At 43.2% G+C, this 26088-nt stretch overlaps 1 protein-coding gene across 10 annotated transcripts in view; it reads left to right on the forward strand.

Moving 5' to 3' along the window:
* Positions 1-26088, forward strand: part of mcf2l2 (MCF.2 cell line derived transforming sequence-like 2) — a 313022-nt gene that overhangs the window by 225965 nt on the left and 60969 nt on the right. For all 10 annotated transcript variants that reach the window (XR_013886328.1, XM_080185718.1, XM_080185715.1 and 7 more), the window contains 6 exons: positions 9187-9256; positions 12499-12591; positions 14290-14382; positions 22362-22487; positions 22899-23120; positions 25141-25233. Coding sequence is in view for 9 of the 10 variants with exons in the window: in XM_080185718.1 (XP_080041844.1) it covers positions 9187-9256; positions 12499-12591; positions 14290-14382; positions 22362-22487; positions 22899-23120; positions 25141-25233 (697 nt within the window). In the remaining variant the exon portion in view is untranslated. The remainder of the gene's footprint in view (positions 1-9186; positions 9257-12498; positions 12592-14289; positions 14383-22361; positions 22488-22898; positions 23121-25140; positions 25234-26088) is intronic.

Raw genomic sequence — 26088 nt, forward strand, 5'->3', positions numbered from 1 at the left:
TGCTTTGTGTGCCATTCATGTGTATGTACTAGTATATTGTCAATGCACTACATTACTAAACAACTGGCAAAAATGTAAAATAATATAAAAGCAAAAAGCTGTGAATATTGGAAATCTGAAATAAATTCAGAGGTCCAGATTTTGCTCTTGGGTTGGGTGTGCAGAGAATAAATATGGCCACCTGCAGTTGGGATTTTCATTCTAGGGGGTGAACTTGGTTTGAACTTGGGTGGCCTCTGAGACCCAGCATTTTGTTTAAGTTATTTTTAGAAAGACTAAAATGAAAAACAGCCTTTCTGCCCTCACCCATCACCCCTCACCCACTGCACACTCCCTGTGCCCCGTCCATTCAAATCTATGCCACCTCATATCTCCTATGCCAACCCATGCCCCTCCACGTTCTCCCATGGCCCCTCATAAACCTAATACTCCCCACCTTCTCATGGTTCTTTGTAGCCCATATGCCAACTTAGTACCAACCTATGCCCAGCATTTACCTTTACCCCCTCCATGCTAACTCAACTAGTGCCCTTTGACAGCTTGATACTTCTATGGTGGTTTTGACAACTTGAAAGTTATTTGATAGCTTGACACATGCTTCATAGCATGGCAGTTGCTTGAGAACTTGACAGTTCTTTGACAGTTACTTGACAGCTTTGACAGTTCCAATGAGTTTCTGTACATTTTACACACAATCATGTTTACTTTTAACAATCCCAAAGGGCAATTTGTCTCTCCCAAAGATGTTTCAGGACCATATTGAAGAGGTGCCTTATCTCTTCAAAACAATAGCCTATCTATCCAAATGAATCCACAAAGTTCATTCCTCCTGCACTTAAATGGGATTTAAATGACCTGCTACATCTGTAAACTGCACATGCATGAACTGCGGGCCTGACTGCAGTCCAATCCTGCAAAAAATAAGAAATGCCATGTTTGAGGATAGTCCTTAGAACTGCCAGCCATTTATGGGAATTTTGCTACAGCAGAGAGCCTCTCCAGTGTGGCAAAAATCTGGGCCAGAGTTAACTTTTTGAATTGAATTTGAGTCTTCTTCAGAACTGAGTGGAAGTAGAAATGTGGTGGTTTTTGTGCTGTTGAAAGAAAATGGTCTGGGACAACAGCGGGCTTTTTAATATAGTGAAGTAATGTACGATCATACCAGATTGATGTGCTGCCAAGTAAAAATGCATGAGTCTGTGCCAGTTATATTCCAAGCATTTCAGACAAGATAAAGGGTGGCAGCAGATTGGAAAAAAATGCTTTTGTGCTGCAGGAAGTGGAAAATTGGATGGCCAGTCAATTATATTAAAACAGACCATTTTGCTCACCTGCTGTTTTTACTCCACATAACCCTCCATCCTCTCCTGTTCATCTGACCAATTAGTATAATCATGTATTACTTTCGCCCTCAAATGTTTATCCAGCTTCCCCTTAAATGCATCAATGTTATTCAGCTCCTTTTGGTAGTAAGTTCCACATTCTTTTCACGCTATGAGTAAAGAGATTCCCCTGAAATCCCATTTAAATTGATTAGTGACTATCATATGTTTACCAATATACGTTTTGTCTCCCTAAGTGGGGCAGACATTTGCCTCAACACACCCTCTCACAATCTTAAACATTTCTATCAGGTCACCCCCAGCTTTCTCATTGTTGAGTAAAGAGCCCCCTTTTCAGTCTTTTCTGATGTTATAACCTCTCAGTTCTGGTGTCATCCTTGTAAATCTGCTTCACACATTCCTTGTATATATATACATTGAGACTGACACTGCTCAGTACTCCAAGTGTATTCGAATCAAGATTTTATATAATCAAGATTTGAAATAATTTCTCTGCTTTACAATTATAATATTCTAATATTGAATTCCAGTGGTTTTTTAAATGGTTTTATTAATCTGTAATCACTTTCAGTGATTTGTGGATCTGTGTTCCTTGATCCCTTTCACTTTGCTTATCTCTTATTATTCAAGTAAAATGTACTATCCTTATTCTTCCTCCAAATTGCACCACCTCACACTTGTCTATATTGAAATTCATTTGCTAATCCTTTGTTTCCTGTATTTTATCACAGTTCCTCTTAGTATTAAGTACGGCACCAAATTTTTTTATTTACAAATTTTGAAATTGTATATTTTAATTCTTAAGTCCAAATCATTTATGTCCAGCACCAATGTTCCATCTAATTTCATTTTTGAGTGCATGGGCAATGTCTTTAAGTGTATGGCCCCTTTACAACTTTTGTGTGGCAGTAGACTTGTGGCTACTTAAAGGGGCCAGCTTATGGGTGACATACACAGGAACTTCTGGGTTGCTACACGGTAACACAGATTTGAAGGATCATTGCCCAGAACTGATCTCTGTCCAATACCACTTCACATCTTTTGTTAATCCCAGAGACTACCCGTAACCCTCACTCTGCTGTATGTTATATAGCCGAATTTCTATCCATTTTGTTACTTCTCCTTAGGCTTCGCAAACTCAACTTTAGCCCAAAGTGTCTACGCAGTACTTTGACCTTTCAAAAATTCAATATAGAACATAGGACACTACAGCACAAACAGGCCCTTCGGCCCACAAGTTGCACCGATCATATCCATACCTACCAGGCCATAGAACTATCTGTAACTCCCAATCCCAATAAATCCCATGTACTCATCCAGAAGTCTTTTGAAAGACCCCAGCGAGTTCGCCTCTGACAGCAGCCGATTCCACTCACTCACCACCCTCTGAGTGAAAAACTTACCCTTAACATCTCCTCTGTATTTGCTCCCCAGCACCTTAAACCTGTGTCCTCTTGTAGCTACCATTTCAGCCCTGGGAAATAGCCTCTGAGAATCCACCCTATCTATTCCTCTCAACATCTTATAAACCTCTATCAGGTCACCTCTCAACCTTCGTCTCTCCAGGGAGAAGAGACCTAGCTCCCTCAACCTATCTTCATAAGGCATGCTTCCCAATCGAGGCAACATCCTTGTAAATCTCTCTGCACCCTCTCAATAGCTTCCACATCCTTCCTGTAGTGAGGCGACCAGAACTGTGCACAGTACTCCAAGTGGGGTCTGACAAGGGTCTTATAAAGTTGCAGCATTACCTCCCAACTCCTAAACTCAATCCCTCAATTAATGAAGGCCAGTACACCATACGCCTTCTTGACCACATCCTCCACCTGCAAGGCCGATTTAAGAGTCCTATGGACCCGGACCCCAAGGTCCTTCTGATCCTCAACCCAGCTAAGACTCCTACGCTTAATATTGTACTCCTTCATCCCATTGATCCTGCCAAAATGGATCACTACACATTTATCCACGTTGAAGTCCATCTGCCACTTCTCCGCCCAGTCTTGCATCCTATCTATGTCTCGCTGCAACTTCTGACATCCCTCCAGACTATCCACAACACCACCAACCTTCGCATTGTCGGCAAACTTACTAACCCATCCCTCCACTTCCTCATCCAGGTCATTTATGAAAATGACAAACAGCAAGGGTCCTAGAACAGATCCCTGGGGCACTCCACTGGGGACCGACCTCCATGCAGAAAAAGACCCATCCACAACCACTCTCTGCCTTCTGCAGGCAAGCCAGTTCTGGATCCACAAGGCCAAAGCCCCTTGGATCCCATGCCCTCTCACCTTCTCAAGAAGTCTTGCATGGGGGACCTTATCAAATGCCCTGCTGAAGTCCATGTAAACCACATCCTCCGCTCTTCCTTCGTCAATGTGTTCAGTCACATTTTCAAAGAACTCAACTAGGCTTGGAAGGCACAACCTGCCCTTGACAAAGCCATGCTGACTATTCCTGATCATGCTAAACTTCTCTAAATGCTCATAAATCCTGTCCCTCAGAAGCCTCTCCATCCACTTACCAACCACTGAGGTTAGACTCACCGGTCGGTAATTTCCCGGGCTATCCCTGTTCCCTTTCTTCCCTTTCTAGGAACCACCTCCAATCCTCCGGAACCTCTCCCGTCTCCATCAATGACGCAATGTTCATCACCAGAGGCTCTGCAATCACTTCCCTCACCTCCCATAGTAACCTGGGGTACATCCCATCCGGTCCTGGCAACTTATCTATCTTGATAGAATTTAAAAGTTCCAACACATTCTCTTTCTTAACGTTCGCATGCTCAATCTTTTCAGTCCACCGCAAACCTGCAGTACAACCTCCCAGATCACTTTCCACCGTGAATACCGAGGCAAAGTACTCATTAAGCACCTCTGCCATTTCTTCCAGTTCCGCACAGACTTTTTCCCCTTCACCTTTTATAGGTCCTATCCCTTCTCTTCTCATCCTTTTACTCTTCACATATTTGTAGAAGGCCTTGGGATTCTCCTTAATCTTACCCGCCAAGGCCTTCTCATGACCCCTTCTCCTAATTTCCTTTTTAAGCTCCTTTCTACAAACCTTATACTCCTCTAGATCCTTAACATCTCCTCGCTCTCTGAACCTTTTGCACGCCTTTTGTTTCTTCTTGACTAGGTTCATCACAACCTTCATGCACCACGGTTCCCGTGACCTACCAAAACTTCCCTCTCACATCGGAATGTTGTCATGCAGAGCTCCAGACAAACATTCCTTGAAAATCCGTCACCTTCCTTCAGTACTTTTCCCCAAGAATGCCTCCTTCCAGTTTACTTGTCCAATTTTCTGCGTGATGTCTTCATATTTCCCCTTACTCCAGATATGCCATACCTACCACAGGGAGGCGGTGGCCTAGTGTTATCATCACTAGACTATTAATCCAGAAATCCAGCTAATGTTCTGGGACCCAAGTTCAAATCCTGCCATGGCAGATGGTGGAATTTGAATTCAACAAAAAATATCTTTAATTGAGGATCTACTGATGACCATGAAACCATTGTTAAACCCATCTGGTTCACTGATGTCCTTTAGAGAAGAAAATCTGCTACCTTACCTAGTCCAGCCTACATGTGACTCCAGAGCCACAGTAATACGGTTGATACTCAACTGGGCAACTAGAGACAGGCAACAAATGCTGGCCAGCCAGCAATGTCCCACAAATGAATTTTTAAAAAATTATCCTGTCTATTTCTGTTATTTGCATTAACTACATTATCCTTGCCAAACTCTTCTAGCAACTGTTTTCAAAGCAGCATTGCCACAAGATGTGAGGGTGAAGGTTTCCAACCCGTCCCTATGGATGGAATCTTCTGGTCCCACCAAAGATGACTCTCCCCTCGCACTGTTGGTGTCTTGGCGATGGGGTCAGCTAAATTATGCAAATTACTGTATGGGACCAGAAGATGCCATTGGCAGCCAATAGTGAGCCGCTTCCTCCATGGGAAAATTCCAGCCAGAATCTTTCCTCAGCACTTTGAAGGCCAGAAAGTACCTTTGGAGTATTCACTGATATAATGACAACTGTTTTGCAGTCAGTATAGCCCCACAAGCAGCAGTGAGACAGTAAGAAAAATAATCTGTTCAAATGAAGTTGATTGAGGAATTACTGGGAGATTATCTGTCTGGAAAGACTGAAGAGACTGGGGCTCCTTTGTCTAGAAAAGAGAAGGTTGATGGGTGACCTAATAAAAGCCCTTAAGAAATGAAAAGTTACAATAGTGTAAATGTAAATAAAATATTTCCACATGTGGGGAAGATTTGAAATATGGACGATAAATATAGGACAACAACTAATAAATCCAATACAGAATTCAGGCAAATAGCATATATAGATTTAAGAGGAAGCTGGATAAATGCATTATGAAGAATTGAATAGTAGGATGTGTCGATGGGGTTAGATGAAGAGGGGTAGGAAGTTGTTCATGTAAAATATTAGTTCCAGCAAAGACCAGTTGTGCTGAATGGCCTGTTCTTGTGATGTAAATTCATGTAGCTCATCTGTTTTTCTTCTGTTAATGCCATCCAAATATGTACATAGTAGTTTGTACATAAGTAGTAAGGCTGATGAATGACGAGTTAATCTGCATGTTTGTGTGGTTGTTAAGAGAGGAATACTCAACAGCAATTTGAACTCCCCATATGGGAGCATGGTGACCTTTATTACCAAATAATAACTTGGCTTCTCCTCCTACTCCATGTGCTTTGCCCTCATTTAATGATGTCACTTTGTTCAATTCCTGTTACTAACCTGTAAAATCTCAGTTGTTTAACTGTCTCAAACTCAATCTGAGTTTCTCCCAGAGTTATGTCCCATTCTCTCCTCCCTCAGGACTCAACATCTGAATTGACCGACCCCTCATCCTTGGTGATATCGATCATGTAATTTTTAATAAAATCTCAGCATTACTGGCAATGGTGACATGAGTTGCCCATCCCAAGTTTCTCTGAGAAGTTGTTTTTGAATTGCTTAAATATTTCGCAATGAGTTGATGCAACTGAGTGTCTTGTTAGAGCAGAAATAACAGCAAGGGTAGATAGGGGTATCAAAATTGATGTTGTATAAATGGGCTTTCAGAAGTTATTTGATAACATATCACATAATGTACTTAATGGCAAAGTTGGAACCCCTGTAATTGATGGCTGCATAGATATACTATTGATTAAGGGACAGAAGGATGGGGGTAATAATAAATAATTATTTGTCTGACAGGAGAGAAGATACAATGTTGCCCCCACAGGTGTCAATATTGAGATCAGTACTCTTTTTGATATATACTGATAGTGTAACTAAGTGGAAGCATTCCCACTGGCAGAAATGTTAGTTACCAAAGGAAAAGTAATTGACAAGGGAGCCTGAGGCAAAATGAGGGAAAAGGTTATGCAGTATGTTGGGATGATGCATTACTGAAAGGTTGGCAGAATTCCTCAAAACAGAATTTTATAATTTTTTGAAAAGGGAACACTTACAGAGCTTTAGAAAAGAGCAATTACATTGTACTAATTAGATAACCCTTCCAAAGAGTCACCAACAGGCATGATCAGCCAACTGACCTCCTTCTGTGCAGCATCATTCTACAACTCTATGATGTCAGAGGGAAATTAAAAGCCAACTGAGGCTGTGTCGATTTGAAGCACTTATAGAATAGATTTTGTAAGAATGGTTGGTTCCTTCTCTTAAGGATATGAGTGTTAATGGCAATCCATCTGTTTCATGGTCATTTATTTTTACACTGAAATAAAATTCTCGAACACTGCACTACCACAATTCCATCTCAATTTACTTTGCCTTCTCTCTTCTGGGTTCACTGACAACATGATTTCCAACAACATAAACTCTTCTACTCACAGTCACCATTCAACCTTGTCATCTTCCATGACCTCCAATGGCCTCTCTACTCCCATGGTCTTTATCATTGGCAAGGTCATTTCCACCGATTTGTGACATCCCTCACCACCTGCATCCACCCATCCAGCTACCTTCTAACCAAACTTCAGATCAAACATTAAACCAGGGGTCCCTTTGCCCTATCAGACAACTGCAGAAGATCCCATGACACTACTGCATTTCTAAGAAGAACAGGGCACTCTGGGGTTCCAACCAATCTTTATTCCTCAATCAACATCACAAAAACAGATTTTCTGGTCCTTATCACATTTTCAGTTTGTTTCGTTGTCTTTCCTACTTTACAAAAATGGCTACAAATCAGAAGTACTTCATTGGCTGTAAAGTGCTTTAGGATATTTGGAGTTTGGGAAAAGTTTATTAAATTTAAGCCTCTTTGATCCTGAAAAAACACCTGCTAAGTCACTTACAACTCCCAACCATCTAACCTTCAGTTCTCCGGTCGCCACAATACTTCTTCAGCTATTATTCAGCTCAGCTATTCCATCACCTCCAGCTGTGACTATCTTTGTTCAACTAAAACTGAGCAAATATTATGAGTTTGAGCAATTCACTAAGCCTTTTCGACTGCTCCTTCAAGACCCATAACTCCTACCACACAGAAGGACCATGGTGGCAGATGCATGGGAACACCATTACTGAAAAGTTCCCCTCCAATGCCAATTTGGAACTATCTCACCATTTCTTCATCATCAGTGAATCAAAATCCTGGGACTCCTCCTAACTGCACTGTGGATCTACTTACACCACAGGGACAGTTCAAGAACGTAGGTCACGACCATCTTTTCAAGGGCAATTAGTAGGACAATAAATACTGACTTTGTCAGCAACACTCAATCCCATGAAAGAATAAAAGAAATCTCCACCAAAACACCTCACTAATTCAGGATCATCCTACAAAGCAAGGATAGACTTGCCTCATTTTCACCATGACCAACCACCAGCTAATCTAATTTCCCCTGCCCCCAGCATTTTCATCTCCAACAAGAAGTTTAGGGATTTCTTCATCACTCAGATTGCTGCTATCTCTAATTGCCTCGACTGCGTCCCTCCTTTTTTTGTTTTAAGCCAAACTTCTCCCTTTCCCAGAATGCCCCCATTTTAACCCTGAACTCATGTCTCATATTTTTCTTCTCTTTCCCTTTAAACTGCATCTTGTTGATCCCATTCACCAGAACCACTACATGCACCCTTCTTAACCCTATTCCTGCTAAGCTGCTAACCACCCAGCTTTTTATCCTGGCTCCCAAGCTGGTTAAAGTTGGAAAGCGCTCCCACTCCTCGGATACTGCTCCTTCCTTTCAAACCAGCAACACTCCTCTTCAAAATCCCATCCTCAACCCCTATTCCCTTGCAAATTACTCGTCTTTACTAAGCAGAATCCTTGGCCATGTTATCTATGGCCAAGGATTCCCATAATTTCAGGTTTGAATCTTTCCAGTCAGATTTTACCTGAGCCAAGCAGATATACAGAAGTATAAAACAAGGAAAGATTATTAATCCATCAAACTCAGAACATGCACTGTTAGTCCTGCCACAACACTGTGGTGCATAGAGCAGGGAGGAGCTTCTTCTCTCTATGGAACCCATGGAAATTCAACAGAATGAAAATCAGGCAGATTCAGCAAAGAGTATGCAATCCACTCTGCCACATGCCCTCCCAGGCAACGAAGAAAAACTTCTTCCCCATTCCCCGACCCAATTTTTCAATCTGAAGGAAAGTGAATAAAATTCCCAAGAGAGATTATGTGAAGAAATTTCTCCTTAATCTCAGGACATGATTTTAAAGAGAAAAGTTCCAGGCTTCCGATAATTTAGATGAATCTATTGCATTGTGTAATGATATTTCTCTGTTTGGGACATATTGCAAGAACAATCAGCCAATATGCCTTTATTTAATAATGTGCTCTTTCTTTTAAGGATATTCCTTAAAGAGCTCGAAAATTGCATGGAAAACCCTGAACTTGTAGGAAAGTGCTTTTTGAAAAGGGTAAGTAAATCACTTTCATTGCCAATTTCCAGCAGATATTTTTTAACAAAATGATAAGATGACTTTCATTTTTTTTATTTGATTTGATTTATTATTGTCACATGTATTAGTACACTTTGAAAAGTATTGTTTCTTGCACACTATACAGACAAAGCGTACTGCATGTAGAGAAGGAAAGCAAAGAGTGCAGAATGTAGTGTTACAGTCATAGCTAGGGTGTAGAGAAAGATCAACTTAATGTGAGGTAAGTCCATCAAAAGGCTGATGGCAGCAGGGATGAAGGTGTTCTTGAGTTGGATGGTACTTGACCTCAGACTTTTGTATCTTTTTCCCGACGGAAGAAGGTGGAAAAGAGCATGTGCAGGGTGCGTGGAAACCTTGATTATGCTGGCTGCTTTTCTGAGACAGTGGAAAATGTAACTGGAATCAATGGATCGGAGACTGGTTTGCGTGATGAACTGGGCTTCATTCACAAACAGTCCAATTAGAGTGCTTAATGAATACTTGTTAGATATTCACAGGTGGGTTTTTGCTGAAGGACTGTTTTGCTCATCAGTCTGAAATCTACAATGTTTATCACTTATTCCCAAAGACAATTTCCATGCTCTAATGAGAATGGCGTCTTGTAACAATATGCTAATTACCTAAATTAATTAACTTTGATATTTGTAATTTGCAGTTTTTTGTGGTCTAGGACAGAGCAGGAGCCATACCAAGCTGTGGTACAACTAGAAAGAATGCTTTCTGTGGTGCATCTGTAAAAGTTGGTGAGAGTCGTAGTGGACATGCTAAATTTCCTTAACCTCCTGAGAAAATAGGGGCATCCGTGAGCTTTCTTAACTATAGTTTCAGCATGGAGGGAGCAGGACAGATTGTTAGTGAACTGGACACCTAGAAATTGAAGCTCTCAACCATTTCCATTTTGCCCCCATTGATGTAGACAATGTCTTTCACTATACTTCCTGAAGTTGATGACTATCTCCTTCGTTTTGTTGACATTGAGGTAGAGATTATTGTTGTTGCATGAGTCTCACCAGATTCTCTATCTTTTTACTGTACTCCATCTCATCATTATTTGAGATCTGACCCACTACAGTGGTGTCATCAGCAAACTTGAAAATCGAATTGGAGGGGAAGTTGGCCATATATTGTAGGTGTATAAGGAGTATAGTAAGGGGCTGAGGACACAGCTTTGTGGAGCAGCAGTGTTGAGGATGATCGTGGAGGTTTTGTTGCCCATCCTTACTGATTGTGGTCTGGAGGGTATAAAAAACTAACTGTAGCAAATTGGCTTGACTGATGAGCCTTTCCATAGTCTACTGCCAGTTTTTGACATCCACAGAAGTGGAACAATAACTTTACTGTCTCAAGCTTCTTTTAGAGCATGTTATTCTGTATACCATGATTGAATAGTATATCTCCATTTGGAAGTTTGTAGAAAAGACAATGGGACAATTTTCTTTGGATCTGTGTCTTGGGCATGCCTATTTCCCTATTACACTATGATCTAAGAGATAATTTTGCAAAAATGCAAAAGGAGGTTTGAAGAGGCACATTTCACCTTTCTCTTTCAAACTCTCTCGCGGTCCTCGGATCTGTTTGCCTCCTATCTGCTGTTTTCCAGTAGAATGTGGAGACCCTGACCATGGTAACCACTGGTGCCTCAGAAGCCCTCTCAGATTTGCAGCAGTGTCAAGGGGAGCAGGAGGATCCTTCCAGAGCCTCACCAGCTTTGGCTTTGTTTCTCCCTTCTCACTTTATCACTGTCTCTAATAGCTCCCCCAAGCACTAACCGTACTGGGAGTTGTTCACCTATTGAGCATGGAGCTCAATATTGTTCAGAGCAAACAAGTTTCTATACACTGGTCTCTATTGCAATATGAAACATATTGAAGTGAATTTTGCAGAATTACACAAATCTTTTTTAAATTTAGTAAGCAGATAACCATAAATTGGAAATCGTTAATTCTGGGTACACAACTCTGCGGAGGAAAGGCAATGACGTGGTGGTATTGTCACTGGTCTAGTAGTCCAGAGAGCCAGAGCAAGATCTGGGGACCTGGGTTCAAATCCTGCCACGGCAGATGGTGAAATTTGAACTCAAAGTCTAATGATAACCATGAAACTATTGTCGATTATTGTAAAAACCCACCCAATTCACTAATGCCCTTTAGGGAAGGAAATCTGCCGTCCTTACCTAGTCTGGCTTACATGTGACCCCAGATCCACAGCAATGTGACTGACTGACTCTCAAATGTCTGAAATGGAAGGCAGTTAGAGACGGGCAATAAATGCTCACATCCCACAAATGAATAAGAAAAATGGAGAATCCAAAAAACCTTCTGGATTAAAGGAAATCAGGTCCACCTTCAGGAACCAGTAAAAGTCCAATTTGGTTCCAAAATATGGCTGACTAATAGCTGGAATGGTTGGGTTGTCTTATGAGGAAAGGTTGGGCGAGCTAGATTGGTATCCGCCAGAGTTTAGAAGAGTAAGAAATGACTTGATTGGAACATACAAGATCCTGAGGGTTTTGACAGGTGGGATGTGGAGAGGGTCCTCTTGTGGAAGAATCTCAAACTAGGAGTCACTGTTTAAAAATAAGGCGTTGCTCACTTAAAACAGAGTGGAGGTGAAATGTTTCCAATCAGAGTGTTGTGACTCTTTTGAACTCTCTTCCTGAAGGAGTGGTGAGAGGGGAGTTTTTGAATATTTTTAAGGCGGAGGTGGCTAGATTCTTGGTAAGCAAGGGGGTGATAGTTTTTCAGGGTTAGGCAGGACGCAGATCCGAGGTTGAAGTCAGATTAGCCATAATCTTATTAACTGGCAGAACAGTCTTGATGGGCTGAATGGCCTATTCCTGCTCCTTGTTTGTATGTGCTCTGAAGTCCAGCATCAACTGGAAACAAATGTACCTATACTAATCTTAGGCTGGGGTTTTCTGGCTTCTCCACGGCAGGTTCTCCTGCAGACGATTGACTACTGGCAGGATTTTCCAGTCCACTCAAGTCTGTGGTGTGCCTCGCCTGCCCTGCCACTAGAGAACTTGGCGTGGGGTCACCTTCAGCAGGACTGGAAGATCCCACTATCAGGAAGTGACAGAAAATCCCACTCTCCATATCTGTATACAATCATTGTATACCACTAATTATTCAAGTAAAGCTAATTACATTGCTTTTTCAATTCCATCCATCTTTCAGACATTTTTATGATCAAGAAGGTTTCTATCTTTTTTTCTACAGAAAGAGGATTTACAGATTTATGAAAAGTATTGTCAAAACAAACCTCGTTCAGAAGCTCTCTGGAGACAATGTGGAGACTGCCAATTCTTTCAGGTACAAATTCTATATCATTCTCAGGATAATGTTGCTGTTTGGTAGTGCTCATGTAGTATATGGCACATTGAAAAGCACAACAGCAACCCCAGCAAAAAGAACTTGGCAGCCATTCTGCTGGCTCTGCAATGTTGTCCACTGTTTCCACTATGTCAGTGATTGCTGCCTCAACCCTTAACATTTTCCAGTTCTATAATACTTCCAGAACTCTTCTGGTCTCTTGTGCACTCCCAATTGCCTTTGTCAATAGCACTCAAATAAAGCTCTAGAATCTCCTTCCTAAACTCCTCTGCCTTTTCAGCACCTCTCTTCATTTAAGAGCCAATCCTAAAATCGTTTCTGTGCCCAGGTTTTGGCTGCCCAATCTTATATATCACCCTCTACCCACATACCTGTTTCACCCACTGCCATACCTACCTTTCAACCCCTCACTCATCTCACAACCTACCACCGATCAACCTCACCCAACTATTACCATCCATTTACTCACTCATTCATCCACTCACCCCATTCAATCATCCTTTCACTAAGCTGCACTCGTTCATGAAAAGAATTGGACGCCTAAAAAGTTACCTGAATGTGGCAGCTCGTGCTATAAAAAGGTGGTGTGTCTCCCCATACCCTGATTCTACAACACTTGCTGGACTTAGACAGGAGGCACTGTGCTGCCCAGTTCTGTGACCAATGGAATCGGAAGATTCCAGAAGAAATGGGCAGTATTATTGGGTTGAGAAAATCATCCTGGGTAGTGACAATGCATCCAGCATTGCTGTTGATAGGAAGATCTATTATGGTATTGTATAGACATGGATAATTTAAAATGCATACAATGGAAATATGGCATTGAGGTAGAGGATCCATTACGATTGCACTGAATGGCTCGAAAAGCCAAATGGCCTATACCTGCTCTTATTTTCTATGCTTTCATGTTAGCTAATTGACATCAGATCTCTAAGATCCCAAGATCCCAGAGATTCCAATGTTAAATCAGATACATGTGGGTAGATTTTCCAGTCCCACCCACCATGGGATCATCGCACTGAAGGTCTGTTAACCTTGGGACAGGAATCTCCTGTCTTGGGGCGGGGGAAACTGTAAAACCCCACCCATAGTGGTTATAGTGGTTACAAAAATAAACATTAACATGATTAAATGCTGATCATAAAGGACATTAATGACCAGATGAGTTTTTAGGGAAGTCTGGCAACCAATACTGATACTTTTTATTCCATATTTATTTAATTAACTATATTTAAATCCTGCAGCTATCGTAGTGGGATTTGGATCATTTTCTCTGGATTATTATTAGTCTGGACCTCTGGATTACTAGCCCGTTACAAAATGCTACCATTCATTTCTCATAAGAAAAGGATAATTCCAGATTCCTCCTTCCATCAAAAACTACCTATTACATGCAATCTCCCGATGCTTTTCACCATTATCTCAAGGACTAAGTCTCATAGGAACTTCTCATAGTTACCAAAGTCTTGGTAGCTTGAACTTTTAAACCTCTTTCCATTCTGTTTGCATATTGCTTCTCTAAGTTGTGTTTCTAGTTCCATCTGGCTCTTACTCTGTATATGTTGTTGTTTGCCATGTCTGTGCATGTGAAAGAGCTGGGACACTATTTAATACAATAGCATTTCCTTAATGGTTGCTAAGTTCCAAAGCTTTATTTATTTTTTGTTTGTTTTTCAGGAGTGCCAACGAAAACTGGATCATAAACTATCATTGGATGCTTATTTGTTGAAGCCTGTCCAAAGGATTACAAAATACCAACTCCTCCTAAAGGTAATCAGGATTCTTGGCAAAGATTTATGGTTTCAATGGCTGAAGATTAACAGAGGCCAAAGACATTGCACTACTTTTTAGAGTGTTTTAATATAACAGGCACCATGACTCTGATTTTGATAGAAATCATAATGAATGGCTTATGTACAAATTTGATAAATATTTGTACGTAAGCTTGGTCAAAGAGGTAGGTTTTAATGGCCTTCTTAAAGGCAAAAAGCGAGGTGGAAAGGCAGAGAAGTTTAGGGTGGACATTCCAGTGCTTAGGTCTTATCAGTCAATTGTGATGCTGTTATCATTGGAATGACAAAGAGGCCAGAATTATAGAGGCACAATCTTTCAAAAGATTGTGAGATTGGAGGGAATTGTAGAGATAAAGAGGGGTAAGGCCAATGAGAGATTTGAAAACAAGAATGGCCCTTTAAACACACGGCAAGCAGAGGGATGATGAGCAATCAGGATTTGTTGTAAGTTGGTACACAGGCTGCAGAGTCTTGGATCACATCAAGTTCACAGAGGGTAGAACATTGGAGACTGATAAGGAGCTATGTTAGAATAATCGCATCCGATGAGGCTCTTAGTAACGGATTATATAAGAATTGAATAGTGTGAAGTTATAGAAGTATAAATAGACGATCTTAGTAATGGAAATGATCTGTGGTCAGAAGCTCTTTTTGTAACTACATATAGAACTACATAAGGCAACAAAGAGTCTGGGTCAGACTCTTTGTAGCCTTTATATAGTTCTATATGTAGCTGGGTCAGCCTGTGACAGCTATCAAGCAAAAGGATAGGCTCAGTGGCTGGAGAGCAATGTTTGTGGTGTGAGGAGAGGGCAATGGTTTTACTCTCCAATATATTTAATGGGAGGAAATTTTTACTTAGGCAGTACTCGATGTCAGACAAATGATCTGACAATTTAGAGATAGTGGAAGGATCAAGAATAGTGGAGGGTCAAGTGTCACCAAAGTATTCAAGGCAACTGACGTGTTTTCAGATGATGAGGGGCAGATGAGATAGGAGGGGGTCAAGGATAGGTCCTTGAGCTGCACCAGGGGTAATAATACAAGAACAGGAAGAGAAGCGACACAGTAGCACAGTGGTTAGCACTGCTCCTTCACAGCTCCAGGGACCTGGGTTCAATTCCTGGCTTGGGTCACTGTCTGTGTGGAGTTTGCACATTCTCCTCGTGTCTGCAGGGTTTCCTCCGGATGCTCCGGATTCCTCCCACAGTCCAAAGATGTGCGGGTTAGATTGATTGGCCATGCTAAAATTGCCCTTAGTGTCCTGAGATGTGTAGGTTAGAGGGATTAGTGGGTAAAATATGTAGGGATATGGGGGTAGGACCTGCGTGGGAATGTGTTCAGTGCAGACGTGGTGGGCTGAATGACCTCTTTCTGTACTGTAGGGTTTCTATTATTCTATGAGAAGCCATTGTAGATGTTTCTTTGGCTACTATTTAATAGATAAAAAAAACAGGAAAATAATATAGTCAACCATGTCAAAGGCAGCAAATAGTTTGAGAAGGAAGAAGGTGGATAGTTTACCTTTATCACAGTCACATTGGATTCCAATTGTGATTTTGATAATAGAGTCATAGGCCCTGATTTTACTGGCACGCCTGCTCTGAAATCAGGGTGGGCGGGGCTTGCAGAACAGCATTCACGAACTTATGAGACGTGGGCGGGCCTGCCTGTAAAATTCTGGCCATAGAGGGTTATAGCATGGAAACAAGCCCTTCGGCCCAACTTGTCCACACCACCAATTTTTTTAGCCAGTCCTAATTGCTCGCATTTGGCCCATATCCCTCTACACCCATCTACCCATTTAAATGTTTTTTAAAATACAAAATCGTACCTGCCTCTATTACTATCTCTGGCAGCTTGTTCCAGACATTCACTACCCTCTGCGTAAAAAAATTGCCCCTCCGAACCCTTTTGTATCTCTCCCCTCTCACCTTAAAGCTATGGCCTCTAGTTTTAGACTCCCCTACCTTTGGGAAAACGTAAGAACATAAGAAATAGGAGCAGGAGTAGGCCATCTAGCCCTTTGAGCCTGCCCCGCCATTCAATAAGATCATGGCTGATCTGAAGTGGATCAGTTCCACTTTCCTGCTTTCTCCCCATAACCCTTAATTCCCTTGTCGATCAGGAGCCTATCTACCCATGACTTAAATATATTCAGCGAGGTAGCCTCCACCACTTCAACGGGCAGAGAATTCCAGAGACTCACCACCCTTTGAGTGAAGAAGTTCCTCCTCAACTCTGATCTAAACTGCTCCCCCCCCCCCGCTTATTTTGAGGCTATGCCCTCTAGTTCTGCTATCCTTTCTAAGCGGGAAGAATCTCTCTACCTCTACACTATCTATCCCCTTCATTATCTTATATGTCTCTATAAGATCCCCCCTCAGCCTTCTAAACTCCAGTGAGTACAGATCCAGTGTATTCAATCTCTCCTCATAGGCTAACCCCCTCATCTCCAGTATAAGCCTAGTGAACCTTCTCTGCACTCCCTCCAAGGCCAATATATCCTTCCACAAATGCGGCGACCAAAACTGCACACACTACTCCAGTTACGGCCTCACCAGTACCCTGTACAGTTGCAGGAAGATCTCCCTACTTTTATATTCTATCCCCCTCGCTATAAAGGCCAACATTCCATTCGCCTTCTTGATCACCTGCTGCACCTGCAGTCTGGGTTTTTGCGATTCGTGCACAAGGACCCCCAGGTCCCTCTGCACCATAGCATGCTGCAGCTTTTCACCCTTTAAATAATAATCCCTCCTACTATTATTTCTACCAAAGTGGATGACCTCACATTTGCTAACATTATACTCCATCTGCCAGGTCCTTGCCCACTCACAGCCTATCCAAATCTCTCTGCAGACTTTCCACACCTTACATGCAATTTGCTTTTCCACTCATCTTCGTGTCATCAACAAATTTCATTACCCTACATAAGAACATAAGAAATAGGAGCAGGAGTAGGCCATCTAGCCCTTCGAGCCTGCCCCGCCATTCAATAAGATCATGGCTGATCTGTCGTGGCTCATTTCCACATTCCCGCCCTCTCCCCATAACCCTTAATCCCCTCTCTTATCAAAAACCCATCACCCCGCGTCTTAAAAATATTTAGCGAGGCAGCCTCCACCACCTCAACGGGCAGAGAATTCCAGAGATTCACCACCCTTTGAGTGAAGAAGTTCCTCCTCAACTCCATTCTAAACCACCCCCCCCTTTATCTTGAGGCTGTGCCCCCTAGTCCTACTGTCCTTTCTGAGCGGGAAGAGCCTCTCCACCTCTATCCTATCCATCCCATTCATCATCTTATACGTCTCAATGAGATCTCCCCTCATTCTTCTAAACTCTAACGAGTACAAGCCTAGTTTATTCAGCCTCTCCTCATAGCTCAACCCCCTCAACTCCGGTATCAGCCTAGTAAACCTCCTCTGCGCTCCCTCCAAGGCCAAAATATCCTTGCGTAAGTGCGGCGACCAAAACTGCACACAGTACTCCAGCTGCGGCCTCACCAATGCCCTATACAGCTGCAGCAAGACCTCCCTACTTTTATATTCTATCCCCCTCGCTATGAAGGCCAGCATCCCATTCGCCTTCCTGACCACCTGCTGCACCTGCAAGCTGGGTTTTTGCGACTCATGCACAAGGACCCCGAGGTCCCTCTGCACCGTCGCCTGCTGCAGTTTTTTGCCACGTAAGTAATAGTCCTTCCTACCATTATTCCTACCAAAGTGGACCACCTCGCACTTGCCAACATTAAATTCCATTTGCCAGTTCCTGGCCCATTCGCCCAGCCTATCTAGATCCTTCTGCAGACTCTCCACACCCTCCGCGCAATTTGCCGTTGCACCAATCTTGGTGTCAAGAGCAAATTTCGACACCATACACTCGGTTCCCTCCTCCAGATCATCTATATAACTGGTAAATAGCTGAGGCCCCAGCACCGACCCCTGGGGCACTCCACTACTCACCAACCGCCAATCAGCTCCCTCCTCTAGATCATCTATGTAAATGGTAAACAGTTGAGGCCCCAGCACCGATCCCTGCAGCACTCCACTAGTCACCAACTGCCAACCAGAATAGCACCCATTGATTCCAATTCTCTGCTTCCTATTAGACAACCAATTCTCTATCCATGCTAACACCTTACCCCCAACTCCGTGCACCCTAACCTTTTGCAGCAACCTTTTGTGAGGCACCTTATCAAATGCCTTTCAGAAATCTAAAAACACCACATCCACCGGTTCCCCTGTCTACCGAAAAGATGTTGACTATCTAGCTATCTATCCAAGAACTGTTTCAGTACTGTGGGAGAATGAAACCCTGACAGGGGGGAATCAAGCATGGAGTTCTGAGAAACGTAGGCATGGATTTGAAAGGCAAAAATGTATTCAAGGATTTTGGAGAGAAAGAAAAGTTGATTTTTTCAAGGGGAACAAGAAGCATCTAATTAAATATTTTCAGTCTTAGTGACAAGAAATTCATGAGCTCCTCACAAGTAATGAGGGATGGAGGAGACAGAGTAGAAGGACTGAACAAAATAGTTGGCAGTAGAAAAAGTACATGGGGAATTAATTTGCAATCTGAACTGATTCTGCAGCACTCCTCCCACAAGAGCAGGATCCAATAGTGTTCCTTGTGGTACAGCCAGATCCAGCACCAATTGACCAAACTGGTATTCACTTTATCCATTTGAAATTGCCTGCCTTGGATTTAATGGAGCAGAGATGGGGGCTGTACCAGCGGCAATGAGCAGGGTGACGCAGAGTGTTCACATCAATGCACATAACCAGCATGTCTTTCAGAATGTGGGAGGAAACTGCAGCACCCGGAGGAAACCCACACAGACACGGGGAGAACATGCAAACTCCACACAGACAGTGACCCAAGCCTGGAATCGAACCCAGGTCCCTGGCACTGTGAGGCAGCAGCACTAAGCAGTGTGCCACCATGCCATTCAGAGAAAAATAAACGTGAAAAGGTGGAGATTTAAATCATTGAGGATGATAGCGAGGGGGATTGAATATAAAAGTAGGGAGGTCTTGCTGCAGCTGTATAGGGCATTGGTGAGGCCGCAGCTGGAGTACTGTGTGCAGTTTTGGTCGCCGCACTTACGCAAGGATATTTTGGCCTTGGAGGGAGTGCAGAGGAGGTTTACTAGGCTGATACCGGAGTTGAGGGGATTGAGCTATGAGGAGAGGCTGAATAAACTAGGCTTGTACTCGTTAGAGTTTAGAAGAATGAGGGGAGATCTCATTGAGACGTATAAGATGATGAATGGGATGGATAGGATAGAGGTGGAGAGGCTCTTCCCGCTCAGAAAGGACAGTAGGACTAGGGGGCACAGCCTCAAGATAAAGGGGGAGCGGTTTAGAACGGAGTTGAGGAGGAACTTCTTCACTCAAAGGGTGGTGAATCTCTGGAATTCTCTGCCCGTTGAAGTGGTGGAGGCTGCGTCACTAAATATTTTTAAGACGCGGGTTGATGGGTTTTTGATAAGCGAGGGGATTAAGGGTTATGGGGAGAGGGCAGGAATGTGGAACTGAGACACGACAGATCAGCCATGATCTTATTGAATGGTGGGGCAGGCTCGAAGGGCTGGATGGCCTACTCCTGCTCCTATTTCTTATGTTCTTATGAGAAGTCATAAGCTGAGGGACGAAAGAAATGAGTTTGGTATGAAAATTGGCATAGAACTAGGGTGGGCAGTAGAGAACAAATGAGAAGCAAATGGGATAGAATGAGGTGAGATGCTTAAAGGAGGAGAAAATATCAAAGCGTTAAGGAGACAGATGAAGGCGTAATTTAGTTATAAGAGGCACACCAATGCTATGATGATTTGGGCAAAACAGATGATGAAAGATAAGTGATGTTTATTTATTAGTCACAAGTAAGGCTTGTATTAATATGGCAATGAAGTTATTGTGAAATTCCCCTGGTTGCCACACTCTGGCACCTGTTCAGTTCAATACACCCAACCAGCATGTCTTTCAGAATGTGGGAGGAAACCAGAGAAGCCAGAGGAAACCCACACAGGCACGGGGAGAACGTGCAAACTCCACACAGACAATAACCCAAGCCAGGAATCGAACCCAGGTCCCTGGCACTGTGAAGCAGCAGTGCTGACCACTGTGCCGCACTTATGCAGGCTATTGAAGATATAGCTAGGTGGGAAGGATTCAGCTGGAGGAAAAGTTTCAAAACCCGTCAGCCAGGTTTCCTTCCAGCCCATCATGTTGCTGCAAAGAGCAAGGGCAGAAGTCTGAGTCATCAAGGGCAGAAGTCTGAGTAGTGTTGAGGAGCAGAAGGATCTTGGGGTCCGGGTCCACAGGACTCTTAAATCGGCCTCGCAGGTGGAGGAGGTGGTCAAGAAGGCGTATGGTGTACTGGCCTTCATTAATCGAGGGATTGAGTTTAGGAGTCGGGAGGTAATGCTGCAACTTTATAAGACCCTTGTCAGGCCTCATTTGGAGTATTGTGCGCAGTTCTGGTCGCCTCACTATAGGAAAGATGTAGAAGCTATTGAAAGGGTGCAGAGGAGATTTACAAGGATGTTGCCTGGACTGGGAGGCATGCCTTATGAAGATAGGTTGAGGGAGCTGGGACTCTTTTCCCTGGAGAGACGAAGGTTGAGAGGCGACCTGATAGAAGTTTACAAAATGTTGAGAGGAATAGATAGGGTGGACTCTCAGAGGCTATTTCCCCGGTTTGAAATGGTCGCTACGAGAGGACACAGATTTAAGGTGTGGGGAGGGAGGTTCAGAAGTGATGTTAGGGGTAAGTTTTTCACTCAGAGGGTGATGAGTGAATGGAATCGGCTGCCGTCAGTGGTGGTGGAGGCAAACTCGCTGGGGTCTTTTAAAAGACTTCTGGATGAGTATATGGGGTTTAATGAGATTGAGGGTTATAGATAGGTCTGTAGGTTGGTAGGTGATGATGTGATCGGCGCAACTTGTGGGCCGAAGGGCCTGTTTGTGCTGTAGTGTTCTATGTTCTATGTTCTATGTTCTAAATCTTCACCAAAAGCTCAAGCAGCAGCAGCTGCCTGTTTAATGCAACGCTGTTCCGAACCTGTTAGATTATTTGATCATTTGGGTAAAAATAAATGCTGGTGATTTGAGGAGTGTGGAAAGGGTGACATTGTGAACAGGTTGAGTTATTGGTGAACACAAGCAAGTAAGGAAAATCACTGAGTAAAGATTTGAAAAGGTAGAATGGATTTTTAAAAATCACTCTCCAACTCTGTTTACACCGAAAAATGGGTGGTAGCGCCATGAAAATGGAACAACCGTGATCGTGATGTCTCGATTGGATTTGAATCTAGCAGTTAGCTCGTGCTGCTATCAAAGAGAGATGTGAGTGTCATTCATCTGTGCAAATAGGCATCAAGACACTTCGTATCTCTGATGCCATCTTCATCTGTGCCTACTTCTCGCTCCTGAACCATTTCACCAACCGTGGCTAGTTCAATTTGGGGAGCAGCGATACTTAAACTAATCCCCAGCTATTGTCAGGTAACACTGGAAGGAAATTTTGAAGACATTTTTCTTGTCAGTTGCTTGTGGGTTTTCACCATAAACACTTGTAGTTTCTGCTGTAGATTCTGCATTCACATTTCCTCTGATTCTATGGTTTTATTTCCCTCTGTCGGAATGAAATATTCACCAGCATCGAAATTGCTGCTGCAAACCTCTGACCAACGCCTGCAACACCCGATTTCCTGCCTTTGCTTTGACAAGCTGTCTAACCAGAGTGTATTTTGTGTTGGCACCTCACTGACTACATGATAATGTGGGTTAATCATGAAAAATATATAGGTTGCTCTTTGAATTCTCCAGGCACTTACCACACACATTCTGCTCTGTTTATTGCATGAATACGGAAATTGTCCCCATAAGATAATTTCTAGATAGATGACACATTATGACTGCCTATTAACAATAAAGTGATTATTCCTACTAGGAGATGCTAAAGTGCAGTAAAAACTCAGAAGGCACTGCAGAGTTAGAGGAAGCACTGGAGACGATGATCAGTATAATTAAATCAGTGAATGACTCCATGCACCAAATTGCTATCACTGGGTTTGAGGTAAGAGCAAAATGTGATATCTAATCTACTCTGTTTCTGAAATTAATTGTGACTTATAACAATAGTTCCATTGTGGTATTGCTTCAATTTTATTTATGAAGCTGAGAAGTTAACACTGTGACAGATGCTGAGAATCTGAAATAAAAACAGGTAATACTGCAAGTACTTAGCAGGTCTATAGATATTGTCAGGCCCTCCTAAGTGTTTCCAGCATTTCCTGTTTTGAACTTCATAGTAAATGTTCTATCCGTTTGCACTGCCAATCAGGCAAGAATTTTGATCAGTAGCTTCTCTAGAAAAATGCTGATTTTAATTTGGCCCTAACACAATAGAATACTTCAGGTTATATTGCAACCCTGGTTGGTGGTGAATTAATTTTGTTTAATGTTTGGAAATGTATTACTTTTACAGGGAAACCTAAACGACCTTGGGAAGCTCTTGATGCAAGGATCTTTCAATGTGTGGACAGATCATAAGAAGGTTCACAGCAAGGTCAAAGACTTGGCACGGTTCAAGCCAATGCAAAGGCACCTTTTCCTTTACACAAAATTGTTGCTACTCTGCAAGAAACGAGAGGAAAATGCGGATGGACATGAGAAATCTCCCTCGTACAGCTTTAAGCATTCATTGAAGGTCCGTAATGCCATCAGCAGTATAAAAAGAAAGACTTTCTGCTATAACTGCTTTCAAATCATCAACTTGTCTCAAAAGTTTGTTACAACCAATGAAGTACTTGTGAAGGGTAGTTGCTAATGTAATGAAAGAAACACAGCAGCCAATTTGTGCACAGCTTTCACAAACACTAATGAGGTAATGACTAGATATCTGTTTAATGGTGAAGCTGTCAATGTCCATATGCAGCAAGATCTGGACAATATTCAGGCTTGGGCTGATAGTGGCAAGTAACATTCGCATTAAGTGCCAGGCAATTACTGTCTCCAACAAGAGAGAATCTAACCATCTCCACTTGATATTCATTGACCAAGGCTGAAGCCACAAACACCAACATTTGGGGATTACTATTGACCAGAAACTGAACTGGATCAGCCATATGAATACTATGGCTATAAGGGCAGATCAGTAGGTTTAGGGACTCAGCAGTGAGTAGCTCAACATCAGACTCCCTAAAGCCTGTCCACAGTCTACAAGGAGTGTGATGGAATACTCTCCACTTGCCAGGGTGAATATAGTTCCAACAACACTCAAGAAGCTCCATCCAGGACAAAGCAGCCACTTGATTGGCACCCTTTCTACCACATTAAACATTCATGCCTTCCACTGTCAGCGCACAGTGGGCGACAGTGTGTACTATTTACAAGATGCACTGCAGCAGCTGACCAAATCTCCTTCAACAACAGCTTCCAAACCCATGACCTCCACCACCTAGAAAGACAAAGGCAACAGATGCATGGTAACACCACCACAAGCCATCTCCCCTCCACACACGATCCTGACTTGGAACCAGCTCACTGTTCCTTCACATTTGCTGGGTCAAAATCCTGAAACACTTCCCCTCACAGCACGATGGGTGTATCTACATCAAATGGATTGTAGTGGTTCACCACTATCACTCAAAAGCAGTTAGGAATGGGTAATTAACATTGGCTTAGCCAGCAAAACCCAAATCCTGTCAACAAATATACTTTAAAAAGCAGCTGAATCAGAAATAAATATTGGCCAGGACACCAGGAATAACTTCATTCTGCTCTTCATTAAGACAGTGTCATCCAGTCTTCTATATCCATCTGAGACAGCAGACAGGACCTCAACTTAACATCTTGTCCTTTATTAAAGGTTTTAAGTGTAAGCTGTTATAAAAGAAACCGGGGTAGGATTCTCGTAAAAAAATTCTAAGTGTCGAATTTGCGTAAAAGCTGGAGTAAATGCCGCTGTCTTTTTCCAGCAGGAGTATTAAAATGAATCACCCGCACTCTGTGCACTGTAGAGTGCACTAGTGTGATTCACTCCAGAAACCAGGCCAATTCCCCTGGAGAGGTTGGCAGTATCAGCACGACTGTATATATTAATACATGTGACAATAATAAATCAAATCAAATCAAAATCAGCACTGAGATCAGCATACGCGCAGTGGTTTTCTGTCTGCCGGCCTCCCGATTGCAGGCCAGCTCGATCGCTGGTCAGCCCTGTGAGCCACGCATCATCGGCCGTGTGACAGCCCCCTCCCAACCAAAGGCCTGATTGCTGGTTCCCTCGAACATGCCCAATCACTGGCCTCCCTCCCTCCCCCACCAGTCTCGACTGCAGAGTGGCAGTGGGATTCCCCCCTCCACCCCCACTGATCTCCCCCCTCAGAGGACCCATCTCCCCATCAGACCCTCTCTCCTTTTAGGTCCTGCCCCATGCCCAATGGGCATCGGCACTTTACTCCTTGGGCAGTGCTAGAGGGCCAGGCTGGCAGTGCCCAGGGGTAACCCCGGTGCCTGATCCCCAGGGGACCCTTCACTCCAACGGTGTTGGGCTGCCAACTCCCCGCAAGTGTGGGGAGCCATTGTAAAAGCCCGCTGAAGTGAACCACTCCTGACAGGGGGAGGAGCGGAGAGGCTAGCGGGCCCAGAGATTTCAGTCCCAGGCCTGTTAATTGTACCACAATTTACCAGCTCTGTAACTAACAATGTGAATACTGTGCTTTCAGATGAGCGCTGTTGGTATCACAGAAAATGTAAAGGGGGACATTAAGAAATTTGAAATCTGGTACAACGGCAGAGAGGAAGTGTACATTATTCAGGTAAACAATGCTGAAAATTGGGCATAGTTTTATTACTGAAAATATCAACTTTACAGCCGATTTTAGTTCCTGGAGAGAGTTGTATAGTTGGGGCTGAGGGCATCCACACCAGAGGCTTGACATATCATCCAAGGCATTTTTTGATTAAATCCTTGTTGGTCTATTATCAAACCTGATGGGAAGTGTCAGCTGGCAGACAGGCGAAAGCGGGATCTCGGGTGTCAGGAGAGTACTGCCAGGGGCACATGGAGTGGATCCCGACTACCGGGTAAGTCCTGGCGGCACAGGGGTGGTGGATAAGGGCATTGGGACTAAGGGTGAGGGATGGCCCAAGACTTACTTACAGGTTCAGAGGAGCACTCATGCTCCATCTGCAGCAGGGAACAGCTTTTTTTTAAGATTGTTCACTTTTCAAGCTCTGGTTCCTCTTGCCAGAGGTTAACCTGGTGAGGAAGCCACGATTGCTTCTCTGCGCAAGCCTCAGGTTAAAATTGCAGTCAAACTTTAGTTGTAGCATCAGATGCTGATCTGCACACTTAAGGGACCAATGGGTGTCTCTCTCGCGAGGAGGTTAAAATTATAATACATGGGGGCACAATTAGTGGGGGTACATTCCCTGCCAACTTTATCATTGGCGGGTAGGGGTGCCAGCCCTCCAGGATTGGCCTGGAGTCTCCAGGAATTGAAGACCAATTTCCAGGACGCTGTGTGCAATCCTGGAGAAACATCACTGGGACATTTAAAAAGATTCAATTCCCAGGTATCAAACTATTAAAACAAAATTAAAAAGCAATATTCGGGCATCACTGCATTGGGTATTGAGCCTTTTTGCTTTCCAGTTGGTGTAGGAAGGCA

This window comes from Carcharhinus amblyrhynchos, chromosome 3, assembly GCF_965287045.1.
Source record: "Carcharhinus amblyrhynchos chromosome 3, sCarAmb.v2.hapA, whole genome shotgun sequence".
NCBI classification, from domain to species: domain Eukaryota; kingdom Metazoa; phylum Chordata; class Chondrichthyes; order Carcharhiniformes; family Carcharhinidae; genus Carcharhinus; species Carcharhinus amblyrhynchos.